This window comes from Channa argus, chromosome 11, assembly GCF_033026475.1.
Source record: "Channa argus isolate prfri chromosome 11, Channa argus male v1.0, whole genome shotgun sequence".
Lineage (NCBI taxonomy): Eukaryota > Metazoa > Chordata > Actinopteri > Anabantiformes > Channidae > Channa > Channa argus.
This window is the reverse complement of record NC_090207.1, coordinates 12,827,997-12,845,612: the sequence shown is the minus strand read 5'-3', so window position 1 is coordinate 12,845,612 and position 17,616 is coordinate 12,827,997. Positions and strand designations below refer to the sequence as shown.

Here is a 17,616-nt window from a genome sequence, read left to right as displayed (position 1 = left end):
CTCACATGCAGAACATCTTTATTTCACAGTTTGTCTTTGGCTGCAGAATCAGATTTTATTGTAACTGGTCTATTTTGTGGTTGGTCATACTCCTATTGTTTGTCTGTGGGCTTGCGCCTGCTGCAACTTTGAAAAATTAGTGTTGTTTTGCAGTGGCAGATTCTATCCATAGACCCTGTATCTCTGCACTCTTATCGACTCCCATATGAGACTCTTTGTAGTGGCTCTACAAAGCATGTCATATTTTAGCATTTGTCATAGATATTCTTGGCTTTGTTATCTCACTTGTTGCTCTGTGGTCTGCCATTAGTTTTGCTTTTGCAAGATTTATACTATGTTTCTCTGTGTGACACAGTGAGACTATGATGTTCCTGTTCTCAGTAGCAGATATGCAGCAAAGCTTTGTGTTTCAAAACATTTTGTGCTACTCTCCAGTGCAACAAAAGAGAGAGTATCTCTATATCTTGGCCTACTTTTATCTTGCACAGCATGCAACCAAGTCTTTGTTCCATTGCCAAAGAAAGATACATATCTCAATAGATGTGCAATATTTTACACGTTTCTGCTACCTTGATATTACACAGCAAGAGATAAGACATTTGTCCCTAAACAAAAACAAATGGCAATATTTACATTTTTGAATTTGGTACTTCTACACACAGTGTGTCTTAAAATATCAAAACAGTACAACTGACCAAATGCAAATCTGCTTTTATCTAGCATGCAGTTTGAAATATTCCTGGAGCAAAATTAGTCTTTAGTCTTCTCAGTCATTGGGTCACACAAAAAGAAACCATGAATAAAATAAGTGTCTAATTGATCAGACAAAGCCTTTATCCCTTTGAAATGAAAGCTACTTGATTTCTTTGTCTATAGAAATTAAAAGAATGGACTCCTTGAACCTTTGAATAAAATCCTGTTAGGGATGAAACAGAGGGCAAGGTGCATCAAACATCTGTGCCTGTGTAAGTTTGTCAAACGGTGTCCTCTTTGTGAATTTATGATCACATGCTTCTGGCATTGCATGTATCACCAAAAAGGTGCGTATTATTCTATTTTTTTGCATGTGCATTTCGCCGTGGCAATTAACCAGCAGTTTCTAGTCTTTTTTTGTGTGTGTCTGCCCAGTGGTGTGTGGGTAAATTGAGAGAGACAGGTGATGTGGGGGCGAAAGTTAAAATAACAAATACACATTCTCCCCTGGGGTTCGCTTGATCCAATCAGCCACCCTCTGCCATTCTTTCTTTCTCTCACACACACACACACACACACACACACACTCACACACTCACACACACTCACACACAGTTAGACCAGCTGCGGCTAATGGTGCAGTGGCAGTGGCAGTACAGCCACCACATGTGGTCTCTTTGTCTGAGCCCAGCAGAGCACACATCGGTCCTACGTGCATCAACCTTCAGGCATCATTATTGACTGCAGCTATTTTCAGTGTATCATCACACCATAGCCCACAAATAATGTTAATAAGGTACCAGTAAAGGGCTATATTAGTATTATTATAATGTATTTGTGTGAGAAAGAGTTGGAATTGACTGTCTCCCTGCACCTGTTACACAAACTAGAAAACTTAATGGACTGACAACCTGAATGCACACATATTTATTACACTCTGAGACTCTTACTGTTTGACTGTGTGCATCCTTTATTTGTGTGACTTTTGATATATTATTCATATTATTTATATATATTTGTTAAAATATGGTTATGAAAACATGTTGAAATTTTCACTGAATTGCGAATGCATAAAAACCTCTTTACTTTGATTACAACAGTTATTGACAATTTAACAATAATAATTAGTTTGTCTGTTTTTAGACGGTATAGACTGTGCTTCTTTTCAACACAAGCTCACACATCTAATTTTGCTGTGTTCTGCTGATTCTGGCACAGCAGTTGAAACTGCCAGAGTAAGCAGGTTTTTAAGCAGAAGGTTCCCCAGGTTAATTGGAAGTGGACTTAAAATCACTTTTTAAAAGACTAGAGAAGTTTGTCGTCATTGTGTTTGTTGACTGACAGTGTGCAAATTGTGTTTAGTGGAAGGAAGAGACAAAGGAAAGCAAATGTTTGAATGATACATATTAAATAATTGTAGATTGAGACACCATAGAGACGGGGATGGATGGATGGATGGATGGCAGAAGCGTGGATTGTTTGAGGTAGCGTGCTGATGCACATCTATACAGAAAAGTCTGTGATATTTAATCCTAGTATTATGTTGCTTGGTCGGTCTCAACAAAAAGTAAACTGGAACATAGTGTTTGTACAATAAAAAGCTGTGTAGGTTTCCCATTGGTCACCCCAATTTCCTCCCACAGTTCAAAGACATGCCATTCAGTTAATTGGTGAGTCTAAATTGCCTGTAATGTGATTGGTTGTATAACCTGCCTGTCGGCCAATGACAGCTTAGTGTTAGATAAGGTGTGATTGGATGGGTATTTTTGCATGTTTAATAATTTGTTATAAATGGTATGTTCTATTCTAGTTTGGCTGGCCTGTTGTACTACTGAAATCATCAGTTCCTCCTAATGGATGGTCATTATGCTAATGCGCAGGCGAGTGAGCACAGTGGTTCCTGACCCCACAATGCTGTGACTAGAGCTACATCTGTGCAGGATGTGTGTTCTGTGCTTTTAATATTAATATTTCTTACTTTCTACATTGGTATGATTACAATTCAGTTTGTGAAACAGATAAGTTAGATAAGTCTTTGCATGTCGTGCATGCGTTTTTTACATAAGGTATGTCTTTGTTAAGAAAAGTGAGAAAAGTTTCAAAAGCAAAAGTAAACACAAGTCTTTCCATGTGTCCACTTCATATCTGCATTAAATGAAACAACAGTGTTGGCATCTAGGGTTTGTTAGTTTTTTCTTTTTTACTGCATTTCACAGCTCACACATTTTACTGTTTAGGTGTTAATAAAGAGGAAATAATTCAGATACACAAACAGACTTTTGTGTTGATATCCCACATGTTTGTGGCTGAATGCAGTCAGCACTCTCTTGGGTCCCATAAGGTAGTTTGTGGAATTTCACTTGGGATCATTTCACATTTGTACCTTTATTTTTCAGTTTAACTCGTTTTATCTTTCCCTCTGTATTATTCTATGCCCCCTGGGCTGTTGGTTCACCGCCAGCATACGGATATTTTACACTTTGATCAACAAAAGGCAGATCCATGTTGGGGGAGAGACATCATAAACTATGACTTTTTACTCTGATGAGTATACACTTTGACAATTTTGTGCAGGAAATAGACGTTTTTTCTCCCAACAGTAGCTTGTTAAAAAGATGTTCTCTTATTTTTGTGAAGTTTTATTTTTATTTTTGTGGCATATTACCACAAACCTTTTCCAAAAATGTTTCTAGATGTTACTATGTAAGCTATAAAGATGCACATTTAATATAATTTCAGGCATTAACAGTACATTACAGTATAGACTACAAATTAAAAGTTGTACATATAAATTCAGATCATTGTATAATAATTCGATTGTTCAAACGATTTAGCCTGGTGGTTCAATGGGTAGGACAATGGGATGCACAAGTCTCCCAGTCCGAATCTTAAACGTGCACCAGGCGTGTCCTTGCACGAAACAATCAGTGCTAGCTCCCTGGGTGCCACCTGTGGCTGCCCACTACTTTATTTTAACATGTACGTGCAAATGTATATGTGCTCAATGATTCTATTCCTTCGACTACTAATGCAAAGAATACTTAGTAGTGAGCTGTTGATTTATTAGTGTTATCATGGTGAAACAAACATACTGTATCCCATCCTGTTTATACTTTCTATTCAAGCTTGTATTTCCACTGAGGTTGTTCTTCGTGAACACAGCACAACTTATTTAACAAGCCAGGATATGAAGAAATAGATATCCATGTAGCTTCTATTCACAACATAATCCACAATGCATTTGCTTTTGTTTGTGAGAGAACATTGTTTTCTACTTTTATACTACAAGATATAGTCTTGACCATTTACACTGTGTGTGTGTGTGTGTCTGTCTGTGTGTAATGCATGTTTTTTGTTTGTTTTTCTTTGCTTTTTCCTGCAGTATAACCTTTACTTTGTAATAGAAACTGAAAGGTCACACAGCATATCACTTTAGATTGAGAATTCAGAGCTACAGTGAGCCCCATGGCCAAAGCGCACTGCAGAATCTCTAAAGATCAGAGTTAGTAGCAGGTAGAATATAAGAGAGAGACGGGTGATAGCTGAGCCTCAGCAGGCAGTAAAGTGAAGAATAGCACTGAGTTTCCTCTTTTCTGCATCTGAGATTTCCATTTCCTAATGCACAGGGAGGAGGAAATTAAACAATGTGAATTAAACAACACGGCTTGGACATTTATGTGCCTGCCAAAAAGCTCGGACAGTCTGAATTTATGAGTGGTTGGACCAGTAAATATAGCACTCAGGAAATGTGATTAGGCCCATAAACAGGGTAGTTTCCCGCTGTCGTACCCTTCACCTAAAGTACCTTACGAAAGCATATGTTCAAGGCATTTTCCTTTTCTTCAGTGCCACCCCAGGGTTTCATACTGTGAAGAATCCACTGCAGATAGGGGTCTTTAAGATCATGATAATGACAGGTTATCTCTTAGTTACAAGATGGTATTATAGAGCCTCATGTTGTTTTGTTATTTCTTTATTTTACATAAATTCTCAATGTGACAGCTTTTTTGTGAGAAAACATTGAAAAAAAAGATTATAGCAGCATCATGTTAGAGTCCTTCTGTCCCATTTTTATTATGGATCTGGAAAGGTTAAAAAAAACAAGATTAGCACCTGAACTTGATTCTCTTGCTTTGCTTCCTTTACGCTCACAGATGGACTGCTTTAAATGAACAGTCCTTTTAAAACCTTTTACTTTCCACTTTTCCTTTTTTCAGCCATTGTTCTCAGTTGTGAAAACAAGATTGTTATTGTGTGTTTTTCTTACCTCAGCAGGCAAATAGCAAAGTGATAAAGTAGATAAATAATTGTCTTTTTGGTTGAAATTATTTCTGGGTTCATGGCAAGAACAACCTATCCACTATTAAATTAGATAAGACATGGATAGTGTCATTACACCATTTGTACTATGTTCTCTTAACTACATTTTTCTGCTCTTTTCCCTTGTTAAATACAGTTAAATACCGATACTGACCTAATTTTCCCCTGTCGCTCCTCATCTTCTAGGTGGAGTGGTTAAAGAACGAAGAAATAATTGACCCAGCAGAGGACAGAAACTTCTACATCACCATTGACCACAACCTGATCATCAAACAGGCGCGTCTGTCAGACACAGCCAACTACACGTGTGTGGCCAAGAACATAGTGGCCAAGAGACGAAGCACGACGGCGACTGTTATTGTCTATGGTAAGATGGCGTGCTGGTGAGAATGTTTAATCTTTGTGGATTGTTAAAGTTGTAATTATTCTGAAATTGGTCACCTGTCTTCATTCTGTAAGTGTATAGGACATTTTTAGTGTCTAATGTTTAGGACATGAGCTAGCTGCAGCTACCCAACGACGTCTCTGATCAGCCGAGCCAGCCCCCATCTGCCACATGAAATTAGCTCTACTGCCATGCCAACACGCACTCTTTGTGATTGGCCTGATATTCCCACATCACCCTTGACCTCACCCAATTAAAATCCACCAATCACGCCTTCAGTTTTAAATTAGAACACTCAGGCTTTCCAAATGTCTGCATTTTCAGCCAAGAGTCCTGCCACCAAATGAATGGTGCAGCATATGGCATGGTAACAGCTGTGAAAAACAACAACAAAAAATAACTTTGAATAGCTCAGCTCTGAATGGCGTTAATGTGTTTTGCAGACAGAGCTCTTCTTGTGCTGTTTTTACTAAAAACTGAGAAGAAAAAGCTTGTGGAGAGGAAGAAAATGTCTCACATGCGTCACTTTCTCTTTTTTCCCCCATTTTACCAAATGCCAGCCTGACATGAGTAGATAGGAAACATTCTGACGAGAAACAATGTATAGGAAAACACACACACCCCACACCCAGTGTTTTTCTCAAATATAACACTGACTCTATTCACTAGGAGGAGTGTTTCAATCAAAAATAACTGTGCATGTGTGCGTGTTCGATACAGACAGCGAGAGATGGAGTGGTTTGACACTGATGTATCCTTACAGAAATAGATTGTTCAATCTGTGGTTCAATTTTCTCAGCTCCACAAGGGCCCAGCTGACACTGTTGACAAGGTGAAATAGTAGCGGAAAAAAACAGAGGAACATAAAGGAAAAAAATGTTGCAGCTATAGATGGAGGAGAGACAGGTGATGAGAAAGGAGGGGCAGGGGAGAACAGAGTGGGGGGGGAAAGCAGGTGAGAGCAAAGAAGGAAAAAAAGAGCTGAAATACCTCAGAAAGTGCACGACAGACGTGACTGGAGATGATTTTAGAGGTACTTTCTCTGTGATGACTCATTTCTAATTGGACGTTGGGAGAGGAGAGTGGACACTGTCCCCTGGGCTGAGACCGAACTGTCGAGAAGCAGCAGAGGAATTTCAGCCCACTACACCTCTATGGATGTAGTGCGTGTCCTCGTGAGTCATTCGAACTATATACCTGAGCTCTCTCTTTCTGTCCAATAACTAAAATAAAAAAGTAACTGTTGAGTCTAAATGTGACAGAATGCATTGAATCCTGGTACAAACATGACTGTTTTTACTAGTGAGTCTCCAATCCTGACTCACTTTATAAAATTGTTTTTTTTTTCTTCCTTCCTGCACTCTCTCCAGCACGGTTCAGAGTTAAGCAATTTGCAAGTAACATGAGTTTTAGCATTTGTGTTATGTGTGCCAGTCTGTGTGTATTAGTAAGCATGCAGGCAGTAGAATAAAATGTACTACAGCAGCAGCAGGATAATGAAAAAGTTGCCCAAGACTTTTTTTGTGTCTGGTTTTGATGTGCAGGAATATTTCAACAACCCAGGCTGTAAAATACATTCTGACTCCATCAAGACAAATGGATCCATTCAAACTAACAGCACATTAATGTCAAAGAGGTTTCCTGGATGATTATATTGGGATAGAATACAATTCTAATACACCACGTGCTGTGAAAATGCTTAATCTCACACCTGTTTTGTATGAACATAACACATGAGACTTTGATGTCCCCTTTAATTCTGCACCAAAACATGGGAACTGTCGGGTGTTATTTATTTATTTTTTTCTGCCTGAGAACTGCCCACATGCGGGTTTGGAGTGGGAGAGTGGTTCAAGGCCATTAAATGCAAGTAAAACATTTGAATAAATTCTGTTGCAAACTGGAAGAACCAAGGTAAATTCATTAAAAGGGGTGGAACTGGCAGAATTTTGATAATGATAGTCAAAATTGGGTAACCTTATCAACAGGCACTTCATAACTGGGACCTGAACCAAACAGCACCTTTATGTGACTGTTGGAGAAAGTAGCAAGAGAGGCCTCTGTTTGTGCATCCTGTGGTCTGCCTAATCATATTTTCAAATTTTGGTTTTCTCTGAATTTACAGTAATTACAGAAAATCTGGTTAGATGATGAAAGAAGGAAAAACCATTTCTACAGATAATTTGGCAAAAAAGTGGGAATAACATTGGCCAAAGACAAAGACTTTCAAGATAAAACAGAGAGGAAGATAAATGCATAGATAGATCAATATATTGTGTTTGTATCTTTGTTGTGCTAGTAAATGGTGGTTGGTCAACGTGGACAGAGTGGTCAGCCTGTAACAGCCGTTGTGGACGAGGCTTTCAGAAACGAACCAGGAGCTGCACTAACCCCGCCCCTCTCAATGGAGGACTACCATGTGATGGACAGGCCATTCAAAAACTACCCTGTACCACGCTGTGCACTGGTAATTCTGTTTTATTCTAGATGTTCCCACATGGATCTAGTTTATGTAATGTTGTTTTTTTTCTACCGTTTCCACTTTCGTATCTTCAACTGTGTCTTGTTTTCCTCCTGCATTTGGCTTCTGCAGCATTTAACATCTATCCTTGTTTTACATTTCTACTCAATACCCCACACATAAGGAGGGTTTGGACATAACTGAATTATTATTGGCCTGAGCTCTTTTCTTTCACATCTCATGTCTCTTTTTATGTTTCTTATTCCATTTGCTTCTTTCTCTCTAGTGGACGGTGTGTGGACAGAGTGGAGTAAGTGGTCCGCCTGTGGGACAGAGTGTACCCAGTGGAGGAGGAGGGAGTGCAACAACCCAGCTCCAAAAAATGGAGGAAAGGACTGTGAGGGGATCGTACTCCAGTCTCAGAACTGTACTGACGGACTCTGTATGCAAAGTGAGTTGATGATGATAATTCATTGTGAGCATGAGCGTTGACTGATCTCTTCTAACTCAAACTGTTATATATGATATCAAACCATAAAAAGTTAGTATTCCAATTCAAGCAAATGCCTTAGTGTCAGCTTCAGGACACATTAAGGTTTTCAGCCAGTCCACAAGCCACAGTGAGTGGATGGTAACATGACAGTTGAATAGGAAAATTTACACAATTGATAATCTAAACCAAAAAATACATAACCGAATATTTTATGAATGGACCCTTAAAATGTAGGCTTATGGCAGTTTTTCTTAAAAACTAAGAACTGCATTTTAGATCTTTGTACAGGAAAATACCTTCTTACTCTTTTTTCCCTTTTCCTAGTGACTTCCCTCACACAAATACTTACATTTTGTGAATGATGAGAGGATTTTTGAATGCTTAATTAAAATTAATCCTATGTTTTCCACTATCTTGATCCTCACTGAAGTCCAAAACTCTTGTTTGTGATGCCCCCCGACACGCACACGCGCATACACACACACACAAACACACACTGATTCCTGACACCAGTTAAAAATAAATGTTGTAAATTTCAAAACCACATGGAAAATGTGAGCTGAGTCATAACGATACAAATATAGCAGCAGCAGGTTTTTTTTTTTCCAAGGTGGAAGCAATTATATTTGTTGACTTGTAGGAATAGGGTTTGTTACTCCCTGTGCTCAGAGTAATTGGCAGACAAATATCTGATGTGTGAGAGAGTGTGAATGAAGACAACAGAGAAATGACTGGCTCACATAAACACACGGGTGTTATAGTGCAATCAATTTTCCTGATTTTTTTTTTTTTTTTTCTCAATGGCAAGAGATCTTTAGAGGCTTGGTTCGTCTCTTTGTTCTTCTTACAGTGTTCCATTTTGGTTCTCAATGACGCCCTCCTGGTCAAATAAAGTTAAAAAAATGGTCACAAGCACACAGTCATGTGTTCGGTTCAGGAGACACATGCTTTACCAGTGAGCACAAAGCTTACAGCTGAGTGAGCCGTTACATGTGTGAGGGTCTTAACTCTGCAGCCTGAGGGGAGTGGATTGTAGTTATGATTTAATAGATGGTCTCTGTCATGAGCAATTGAGTAATATTACATAATCTCTCAAAAATCTTTGCCTGTAGGCATGTTATTGACAGAATGTACTGCACACGCAGAGCCCTGCCCACTCCTAACAAAATGTATTATATACCGTCTCTCTGATCCATCAAAGGATTCCCAAAGGCTTTTAAGGTATGGCCACAGAATGTGGGATAAGACCTATGGAGGTATACATTCAGTTTCATTTCCCCTGATTGATTTTGTGTCTTTAAAACGACTCCACAGATGTTGTAGCATGTCAACACTAATGTTTCAACCGTTTCCTGTAACATTAACAAGGATCCATAAGGGGTGTGTGTGTGTGTTGTTAGAGGGGAGTCCTGTACCGTTCCTCCATTTGCTTTATGAATAATGGCTCTTTTAAAATGGGTTTTTCATACTGACAAAAACAAACATGGTTATGACGTGTGCCATTTGTGAAGCCCATGCACGTCTTTCAAATACACCAAACCCCTAATAAAAGAGAAAAAACAGAAAACTCCAGCTGCAAATTAGGTAGTTCTAAATTGTTTAGATTGTGTATATTTCTGTTATTTTGAACATGCATGACACTGTTATCAGGCAAATGTATGGCATTGGTGTTAAATAAGGTCACTTTTAGGGTCTCAATTTGTGAATGAACTGATAACACCTGGTAAATGTAGAGTGGGAGTTAATGTTTTAGATAGTGCTCTGTAATTGACTTTGTGCTCAAAAAGCACTTCACTCCGCTCTTGTTTTTTTTTTTCTTTCTCTTTTCCATTCTCACTACACCAACACCACCCCCCTTCTCTCCTGAGTGGTAGATATTCGACCTCACTTCCGCCCTGCATGGAGTGCCTCCTCTCTTTTTGTGTTCCTGTATTTACTGAAGCGTTATCAGTGTGAGACTGTAGACTGTGTGTGTGAGTGAGACAGACATTTTAGGTCTTTGATTTTTTTTTTAGAATTTGTTTGATATCTTTTGGCCTGTTTACATTGTCGTGACACATCGATTGGGATTCTTGGAACAGATTCATTCTGAGCTTCACTGTGTCATTACTGAGAGATCATGACATTTCATTCACCACCTTCTGTATGCGTGAATGGATGTCCTACTGCAAAAGCAAAACCTGCTGTGTGTTCTCCAAAACCACAGTAATCACTAAAGGTGCTGGTTGTTTGGTAAGTTTAGAATTTGCTGGATTATACAAAGCCATCAGCAGTTACAGGTGCAGAAATCACCTCCACACTAAAAGCTCTATTCTTCTATATTTCTTTTTCAATTTTTTTCACTTTGTCATGTTCTTGACTTTGTGTTAGCTGCTGCTTTTCATTAATGCTTTCTCCTGATCTACTGTGCTATTTGTTTTTTCTATAATGCTTATGTCGGCACTTAATCAATTATGTACACTTCATTTTATTGTTGTCATGTTCTCATATTTGTTTGAAACAAATGTATTATAATTAAGATGTAATTTCTCACGGCACACTGCTGCTGCTACTGTCATCACTGATTCAAGCATTAGTCTGCATAGAATTTCTTAGGTGCAATCATATAAAGTAACACAAGAAAGAGAAAAAAACAAAAAGGAAATCTGATAAAACAGTGATGAAATATAATAATTCATGCAAATACTCATATTTGATATAGTAGCAAAGCACATGAGAGTGTACTTTACATTTTCTCTGAGCGATGTAACCCAGCCTACCTGCAACACCTGTGTAAACTGTATGTTTAGAAATGTGCATCAACCCACTTAACCTTGTCGGTGTTTGTTGCCCTTTGGTGCCAAATCAGTACAGTCAGCTGGTCTAGCAAGAAGCTTTTAGGCGCACCATGTTGCTGTGTTGCCTTTATAAATTATACAGCAGCGCTTCAATTATACATAGTACATCAGCAGTTTATCTGTCATAGACCTTCTGTCTGCCCCGACTAAGTGGACCATTCAATATGACACAGCAAGAACCCCAGGGTTTCTCAGATTCCTTTTTTTCTTTTTTCATTTTAAACTCTTTAAAAGCATTTTTCACCAACACTGATTTGTCATTGATTTGTGTATTAAGACAACAATATACAGTATGTAAAGTGGAAAAGCAAGAGAGACAAACAGAGAGAAACATACTTCTGCATGTTACGTCATTTTTGTGTCCTGTCACGCTTTGTCCCATTTTATTTGACTTGTTTGTTTGATTTCTCCCCCCCCTCCTCCCCCCATTTCATCCATTCCACCACCCCTTTCTTTTTCTGTCCTAAGGTTCATTGTTTCAGAAGTCCAGTGAGCCCAACGAAAAAAGTGATTTGGGAATCCCATGTAAGTTGATGTTTTATGTTTTATCATCTCTTTTCCTTTTGTCTTCCTCGGCTTTTTGTTTCTTTAATGTTTAATTGAACGTCAACCTTTGGCTCTTACCATTGTTATGTGTCATTCTGAGTATTCTGAAACAAATGTCTTCAAACAATAACTACGCTAGTTTTCCAGGAAGATGTGTTAGACTAATCTTTTAATCTATTACCTTTGCTTGTATGACAGAAATAAAAGGCTTTATAGAGCCTATAAACTCATTATAAAATACTCTAGCGCACTAGACATCTACAGTATTTAAATTTCCACAATTCCTTTACCTTCCTTTGAGTATTGATGGCAGAAACCAAAGATTAAGATTTTCCCTGAACTCCACATAACTCTAATATTGCTCATGTAAGTAAAAGCAGCTTTTCAATCCATTTCATTAGATTTTCAAGTTACCTAAACTATTGATAACACAGACATAATGACATGAACTCATACAGAATCATTATCAATTATTAACACTTTGAAGCATAATTAACTATACAGTGCAAGTTGTTTTACTTTATTTGGTATCTTTATATTATACTGGTCGTACAACACAAACTAGGTCTACTGAACACACAATCAATTGTTACATTATTTAAAAAGTAGTGTCAGATCCATTAGGTTTTCTCGAAAATAAATGTACCATAGTGGGGACGGATTGCTCTAATTAACTTTTTCTTCCTGTCTGATAGCAGTAAATCAATTGAGTGCCAGTTTGCTTGATTCCCAGATAGGGAGTTTGTTGCTTAGGTGGTCGTTTAAGAGAGCAACGGAAACTTTTGAAATGAAATGACCCATTTATTTAGAAGCATCCTAAATAAATCATTAGAATTTGTGAAACTGCCCATTTGTGAAAGCCTCATTTGTGAAGTAAAAAATAAATTGCAGAGAGTGACAAGGTTGCCTGGCAAGGGCAGTCCTTGTTTAGAGGAAAAAGGGAATGAAAGGTAACTAATGAGTAAAAAGGGGCAAGAAAATGTAATAGGGTATTTAAAAAATGTGTAAGATTGTTTTTTTTTTTTTCTGTACTGCTTTCCTCTCCGTCTCGTTCTCCCTTTCTTCCCACCTCTTACCTTTACAGTTGGTTCCTCAAAGTGACTTAATGGGAGAGATTTACTACAAACTGTGAGGAAGACAGAAATTGAGAGGTGCAAGGAAAAAACGACCTCTGCCATTTATTATTACCATTCTTTTTACTTTTCCCTCTCATTTTATCTTCAAAGCAATCCTTGAGCGCTGTGATGTATTCTAATGACTCTCATTTAGGATCTGCTGAAGCGGTTTCATCATCTCAGGGTGTTTTGTGAGATGACTAGTCCCAGACAGATACAGACACAGAAAGAGCTAGAGAGGAGATACAAGCAGTCACAGCTCATTTAGCAGATTGTCATTCTGGTTTTAATATTCAAATTTACAGTCAGTGACCTCAGTAACCTGCAGAAGGCCGTGGATTCGAATGTAAAGTTATAGTGCAAATGCAATACAGACCAACTCTGGATCGGAATTGACATCCAATGGATGTCAGAGGAACAATGCAGAAGATTTTGACCAGCTATTCAGAAAGGTTTTGGTCAAAACAAGCCATTAAAGCTACAGTATGTAACATTTTTCTATAGCTGTGCGCTATAACATATCTTATTGTGAAGAGGTGGCATTGACAGGTGGAGATACTCGCTTGTAAGGGTTTTGACTCAGAAAAGTTAAATGATGTGTGTCATATGCTGACACAAAAGGCTACCTTGCATTTATCCATGAGACACCACAGGGTTTGAAACCCGGGTTGCATTGAGTTTGACTCTCATCCATATTTCCAAATGTTACAAATGTAGCTTTCAGAAATTCTATATAGGTGCTAAGATTTTTAGGGAAAAAAATGCTCCAATGTTGTCAAATGTCAAATGTTCCAAGTTTTACGTTTGGGAATACATTCTCCAGAACAAAAGCAGCATGGTAGGAGAATTCCTGTCTTCTCCTGAGATTTGATTCTTGGTTTCAAGATGAGTAGGGTTGGACTGTGAAAAGGGTCTGTGGGTTATTCAGACCTACTGCAAATGTTAATGTTGTCAGGACTGTTCTTAAAAGTGAGGATGGTTAAGCAACTGTCACAGAATATGTTGTGTATGAAGGAAAATAAGAAAACAACACCATGTTTTTTTTTCCCCTTCTTTGCCCTGATCGTTTACGTGTCTCCTGTCTAAGAATGTGACATAGTGTCAGCTTAGCTTGAGGGGATGAGAAGTCTTAGGAGATGTCGACTGACTATAGATTTCTGTGGAGAATAAAAGAGGTCATAGTATTTCTTTTTCATTGGGATAAAACAAGTTGCATTAAAAAGCTTGATTTAGTCCATTCAGGATGGTTACACACTGCATGAGATTCAATGAGCACATGTAAAGAATTGTTTGTAGTCTGGCTTTAGTAACATCAACATGACATATTTTATTTCTTGACGACTGATTTTTTTTTCCTATTCCCTCTGTAGTAGATAAGAATGGATACGATTACAATTTCTCACTGTCTCTCTTCCGTTCATCCCTGCCAGTTACTTAGAGTGGATGCGTCTGCCCGGAGTGCAGTATGGGTGGTGTTTGCGTGTTTGTGCCAAACAAGATCAAAAAGGCAGTTGAATGAGTTTCAAGTAGTGATTGTCCACAGCTCTGCTTTGGATGCAGATCACAGGGAAGATAGAGACGAGCTAAGCTGAGTTATCCTTGTTTCCCCCTTCTTTAAATCCTCTCCATGGCAGATTGGACAGACTCAGACAATGACAGCAAGCTCAGCCAATCGATGGACAGCGATCCATGCTGGCTGAGGGCAAGTTGGAGCTATTATTCCACCTCCCTTATGGGTGTAATCAACTATCTATAGGAAGAGAGTCACTTCTTAAATATCCTGAGCCCCCAAACACGAATGCACATGTGATCGCATGCAGAGTCACATGAACTGGCACGCACACAGCTACCAACTGTAAGTGATCGAATTTCCAGGATTGACTTTTCATATAAGTTATGCCAATTATTATTGACATATAAGGAAATGCAGCATCAGCCAGACTGCACACATCAGACAGACATACAATACACCCGCATACCAACTGACTGTAGAGATAAAGCTACCTAGACTCGGCAGTTGCGCAGTAAATAAACACTGGCAAAATAACTTTAGATCTGTAATGGAGAAGCATTTGACAAAACACAAATACAATATTTAATCTTGCCATAACAATGTAACAGTGTAAAGAAAGAAAACTCTCTTACACAAGTAAATATTCTCTTTTTTTGTTTTTGTTTTTTAAGATTAAATTAGATTAGGGTTTTTTTTTTGTTTTGTTTTTTTTTAATTAGTAAATTAGTAGGAGAAAGTTTTTTTTTTTCTTCAGTATGCACTTAGGTTGACACAGAAACATAGCAAGTGACAAACGGACACAGTTTAACCCATTGTAGAAACTGTGAAAGCTGCGAAAAGTCATGGCGTTTATCACTGAACAATCTCTCAGACATCTGCCTACACACACACGCACATGATACATGTATATGCTTAATCGGCATTTGTTTACACCTGTGTGTATGTGTTTTTGGTGACAGTGATTTATCAGTAATTCCATTCTTTTTTCTCCACTCAAATGCACCTGCTTAAAATCCATGTGCAATTTGGCTGGTCTTGCAGGCGAGTTCTTCTGACATGAAACTGCTTGTCAAGTACAAGGAAGGAAAACCGCAGAATGTGGAAGTTAATTTGAATGTGTGTGTGTGCCGTACACTGTCAGAATCCTCATAAAAATGACCACAGGTGTGTCCCTGTCGGTACTTAGAGCAACTGTGCTCCTTCCTCATTCTATCACGGCCAATTTTGTCATTCTGGCTTCACAGAACACAGCTTTGAGCCACACTTAGATACACGCAGCGGTCCAAACACATTATTAATTCATTTGGGTATGGTCAAAAGTGCACTCCCACGTTCAGTCCCTTTTTCAGCCTCCAACTTGTCACAAAATGACAGCCTATTATGCAAGGCTGTCAGATAGTAAAAAGAAATCAAAATTAAAGAACAGGAAGTTTTCAACAAAAGCAGCGTGTTGTTTTTTTTATGTAGAAGAACAATGAAGTAAGAGACCAAAGAAGTAGACACATACAGAGCACAGAATGGACTTCAGTGCTTCAGAAAGCTGCAGTACATAAGTACTTTTTTGTTGTTGTCATTGAGTGTTAGACAGAAACCTTTAGAGAACATTTTAAGATTAAGCTCAAATGACAACTCAATCCATCACAGAAACTGAACTAAATTGTTAAAATTTGCTTTAAAAGCAATAGGGTGTTTGGAATCCTGCTTAGCTTTTTGCAAACTCGATGAACCAGAAGCTAATTTAGCATTTTAGAACAATTTAGTAATAATAGGAATTATTAAGTAATGTGTATAACATTGCAGCCAGTCTTAGCTCATTGCAGTTCTTTAATCATACGGTAGGATTTGGTTATGATTGAATTTACGTGGCACTATGTGCCAGTTTAAAAAAAAAAAAAAGGTTGTCAAGAGGTTCTTATGTTTGTCAGGTGAAAGCAAAATTTAGGACAGAAACAGCAAAAAGTGAAATGGTGAAAATTTAAAGAAAAAAGACAACATTTGGTATTCAGCAGTTGTATATGTAGGTTATTCAGGCAGGTAGCAACTCTAATGGGACATGTTGTTTTATTCATCTACAAATCAAAGAGATGAAGACAGAGTGAGTGTCGGAGGAAGAGGTGTAAGAGGGAGGGAAAGATCTGAGAGAGATGGGACACAAACTAAGACAGTGAAGAAAGGACTTTTAAGCTCACCGGTATACAACATGTTACATCAAGTACACACCTCCACATACAGTATACCATAGCCTAGTTACCCTATCCCAAAGAGTCCCATAACACTAGCAGGAGAGGAAAAAGTGAGATTTTCTTTACGCTGCACGGGAACTCACAAGTTCTGAACTTATAGACCTTCAACTTAAAGTAGAAAAAAGATAAAAACTCCCTACATAGATGATGATGATTATCATAATTAAGATCAGGGAGCTGGTTCTTAAGAGGATTACCCAATTCTATTCTCCCTTGGTGAGTGCAAGGACCTTGATAACAGGGCACCTTTGGGGTATTAGGGAATTTACTGCAATCTTTTCAATGGCATCAAAAAGGAAGGGAAGCCAATCTGACAAAACCAGGGTTAAAAACTTTGAAGTTGTAAAGGTGGTGAACTTAGATTAAGTTTGTGTTTTAATGTGATGGATGGATTTTTGGCTACAGTTGTATCTGCTATAACAAGGCTCCACAGAGTCATAAACCTTTTGTGAAAGGCAGACCACAGGTTGTAAAAGTAAATATATGAATGTTTCATTTCCTCTGTCACAGTGTGGTTTATGGGACATCAACACAGATTTAAAGTTAAAGGGTAATTTGGGGTAATAATCAAATAATCATCATTTACCATTAAGATAATAACACTAACAGTGAATCTTCTCTAGTCATGTTTGGTTGGTTATCAGTGTGCAGCTTGTATTAGCTTGTTTGTCTGTGCCATAGACCTTCATTGTCTATAAAAAAAATCCTTTAAACTACCCCAGAGAAAGACTTTATACAGGTAACACACATTTGGTAGTGTTGAACACATCAAAACAGTTCAGTATTTTGCATTGATTTGTCTGTAAAACCACAGTTTTCCAAGGACAAAATTACCTTTTCACTCTTGTTCATCTGATTAGGAATCACAGCACCTACCAATTTACTAATACTACAAAGAAAAACCAGAAAAATGCTGGGACCAAAAATTGCAGATTTCTTGTTTGTTTGTGTTTGTTTTTTGACTAATAAGTCATACAGCTAATCTTTTTACCTGTTTTCAGCAGTCTGGT

The 17,616-nt window shown here is 38.1% G+C and overlaps 1 protein-coding gene across 5 annotated transcripts in view; it reads left to right on the top strand.

The window, feature by feature from the left end:
• unc5ca (unc-5 netrin receptor Ca) overlaps positions 1 to 17,616 on the top strand; it is a 178,752-nt gene that overhangs the window by 134,281 nt on the left and 26,855 nt on the right. For 3 of the 5 annotated variants that reach the window (XR_010915524.1, XM_067520777.1, XM_067520776.1), the window contains exons 5-8: positions 5,200 to 5,380; positions 7,698 to 7,865; positions 8,146 to 8,310; positions 11,658 to 11,714. Coding sequence is in view for 4 of the 5 variants with exons in the window: in XM_067520777.1 (XP_067376878.1) it covers positions 5,200 to 5,380; positions 7,698 to 7,865; positions 8,146 to 8,310; positions 11,658 to 11,714 (571 nt within the window). In the remaining variant the exon portion in view is untranslated. The remainder of the gene's footprint in view (positions 1 to 5,199; positions 5,381 to 7,697; positions 7,866 to 8,145; positions 8,311 to 11,657; positions 11,715 to 17,616) is intronic. The other 2 variants (XM_067520779.1, XM_067520778.1) reach the window with 1 other exon arrangement.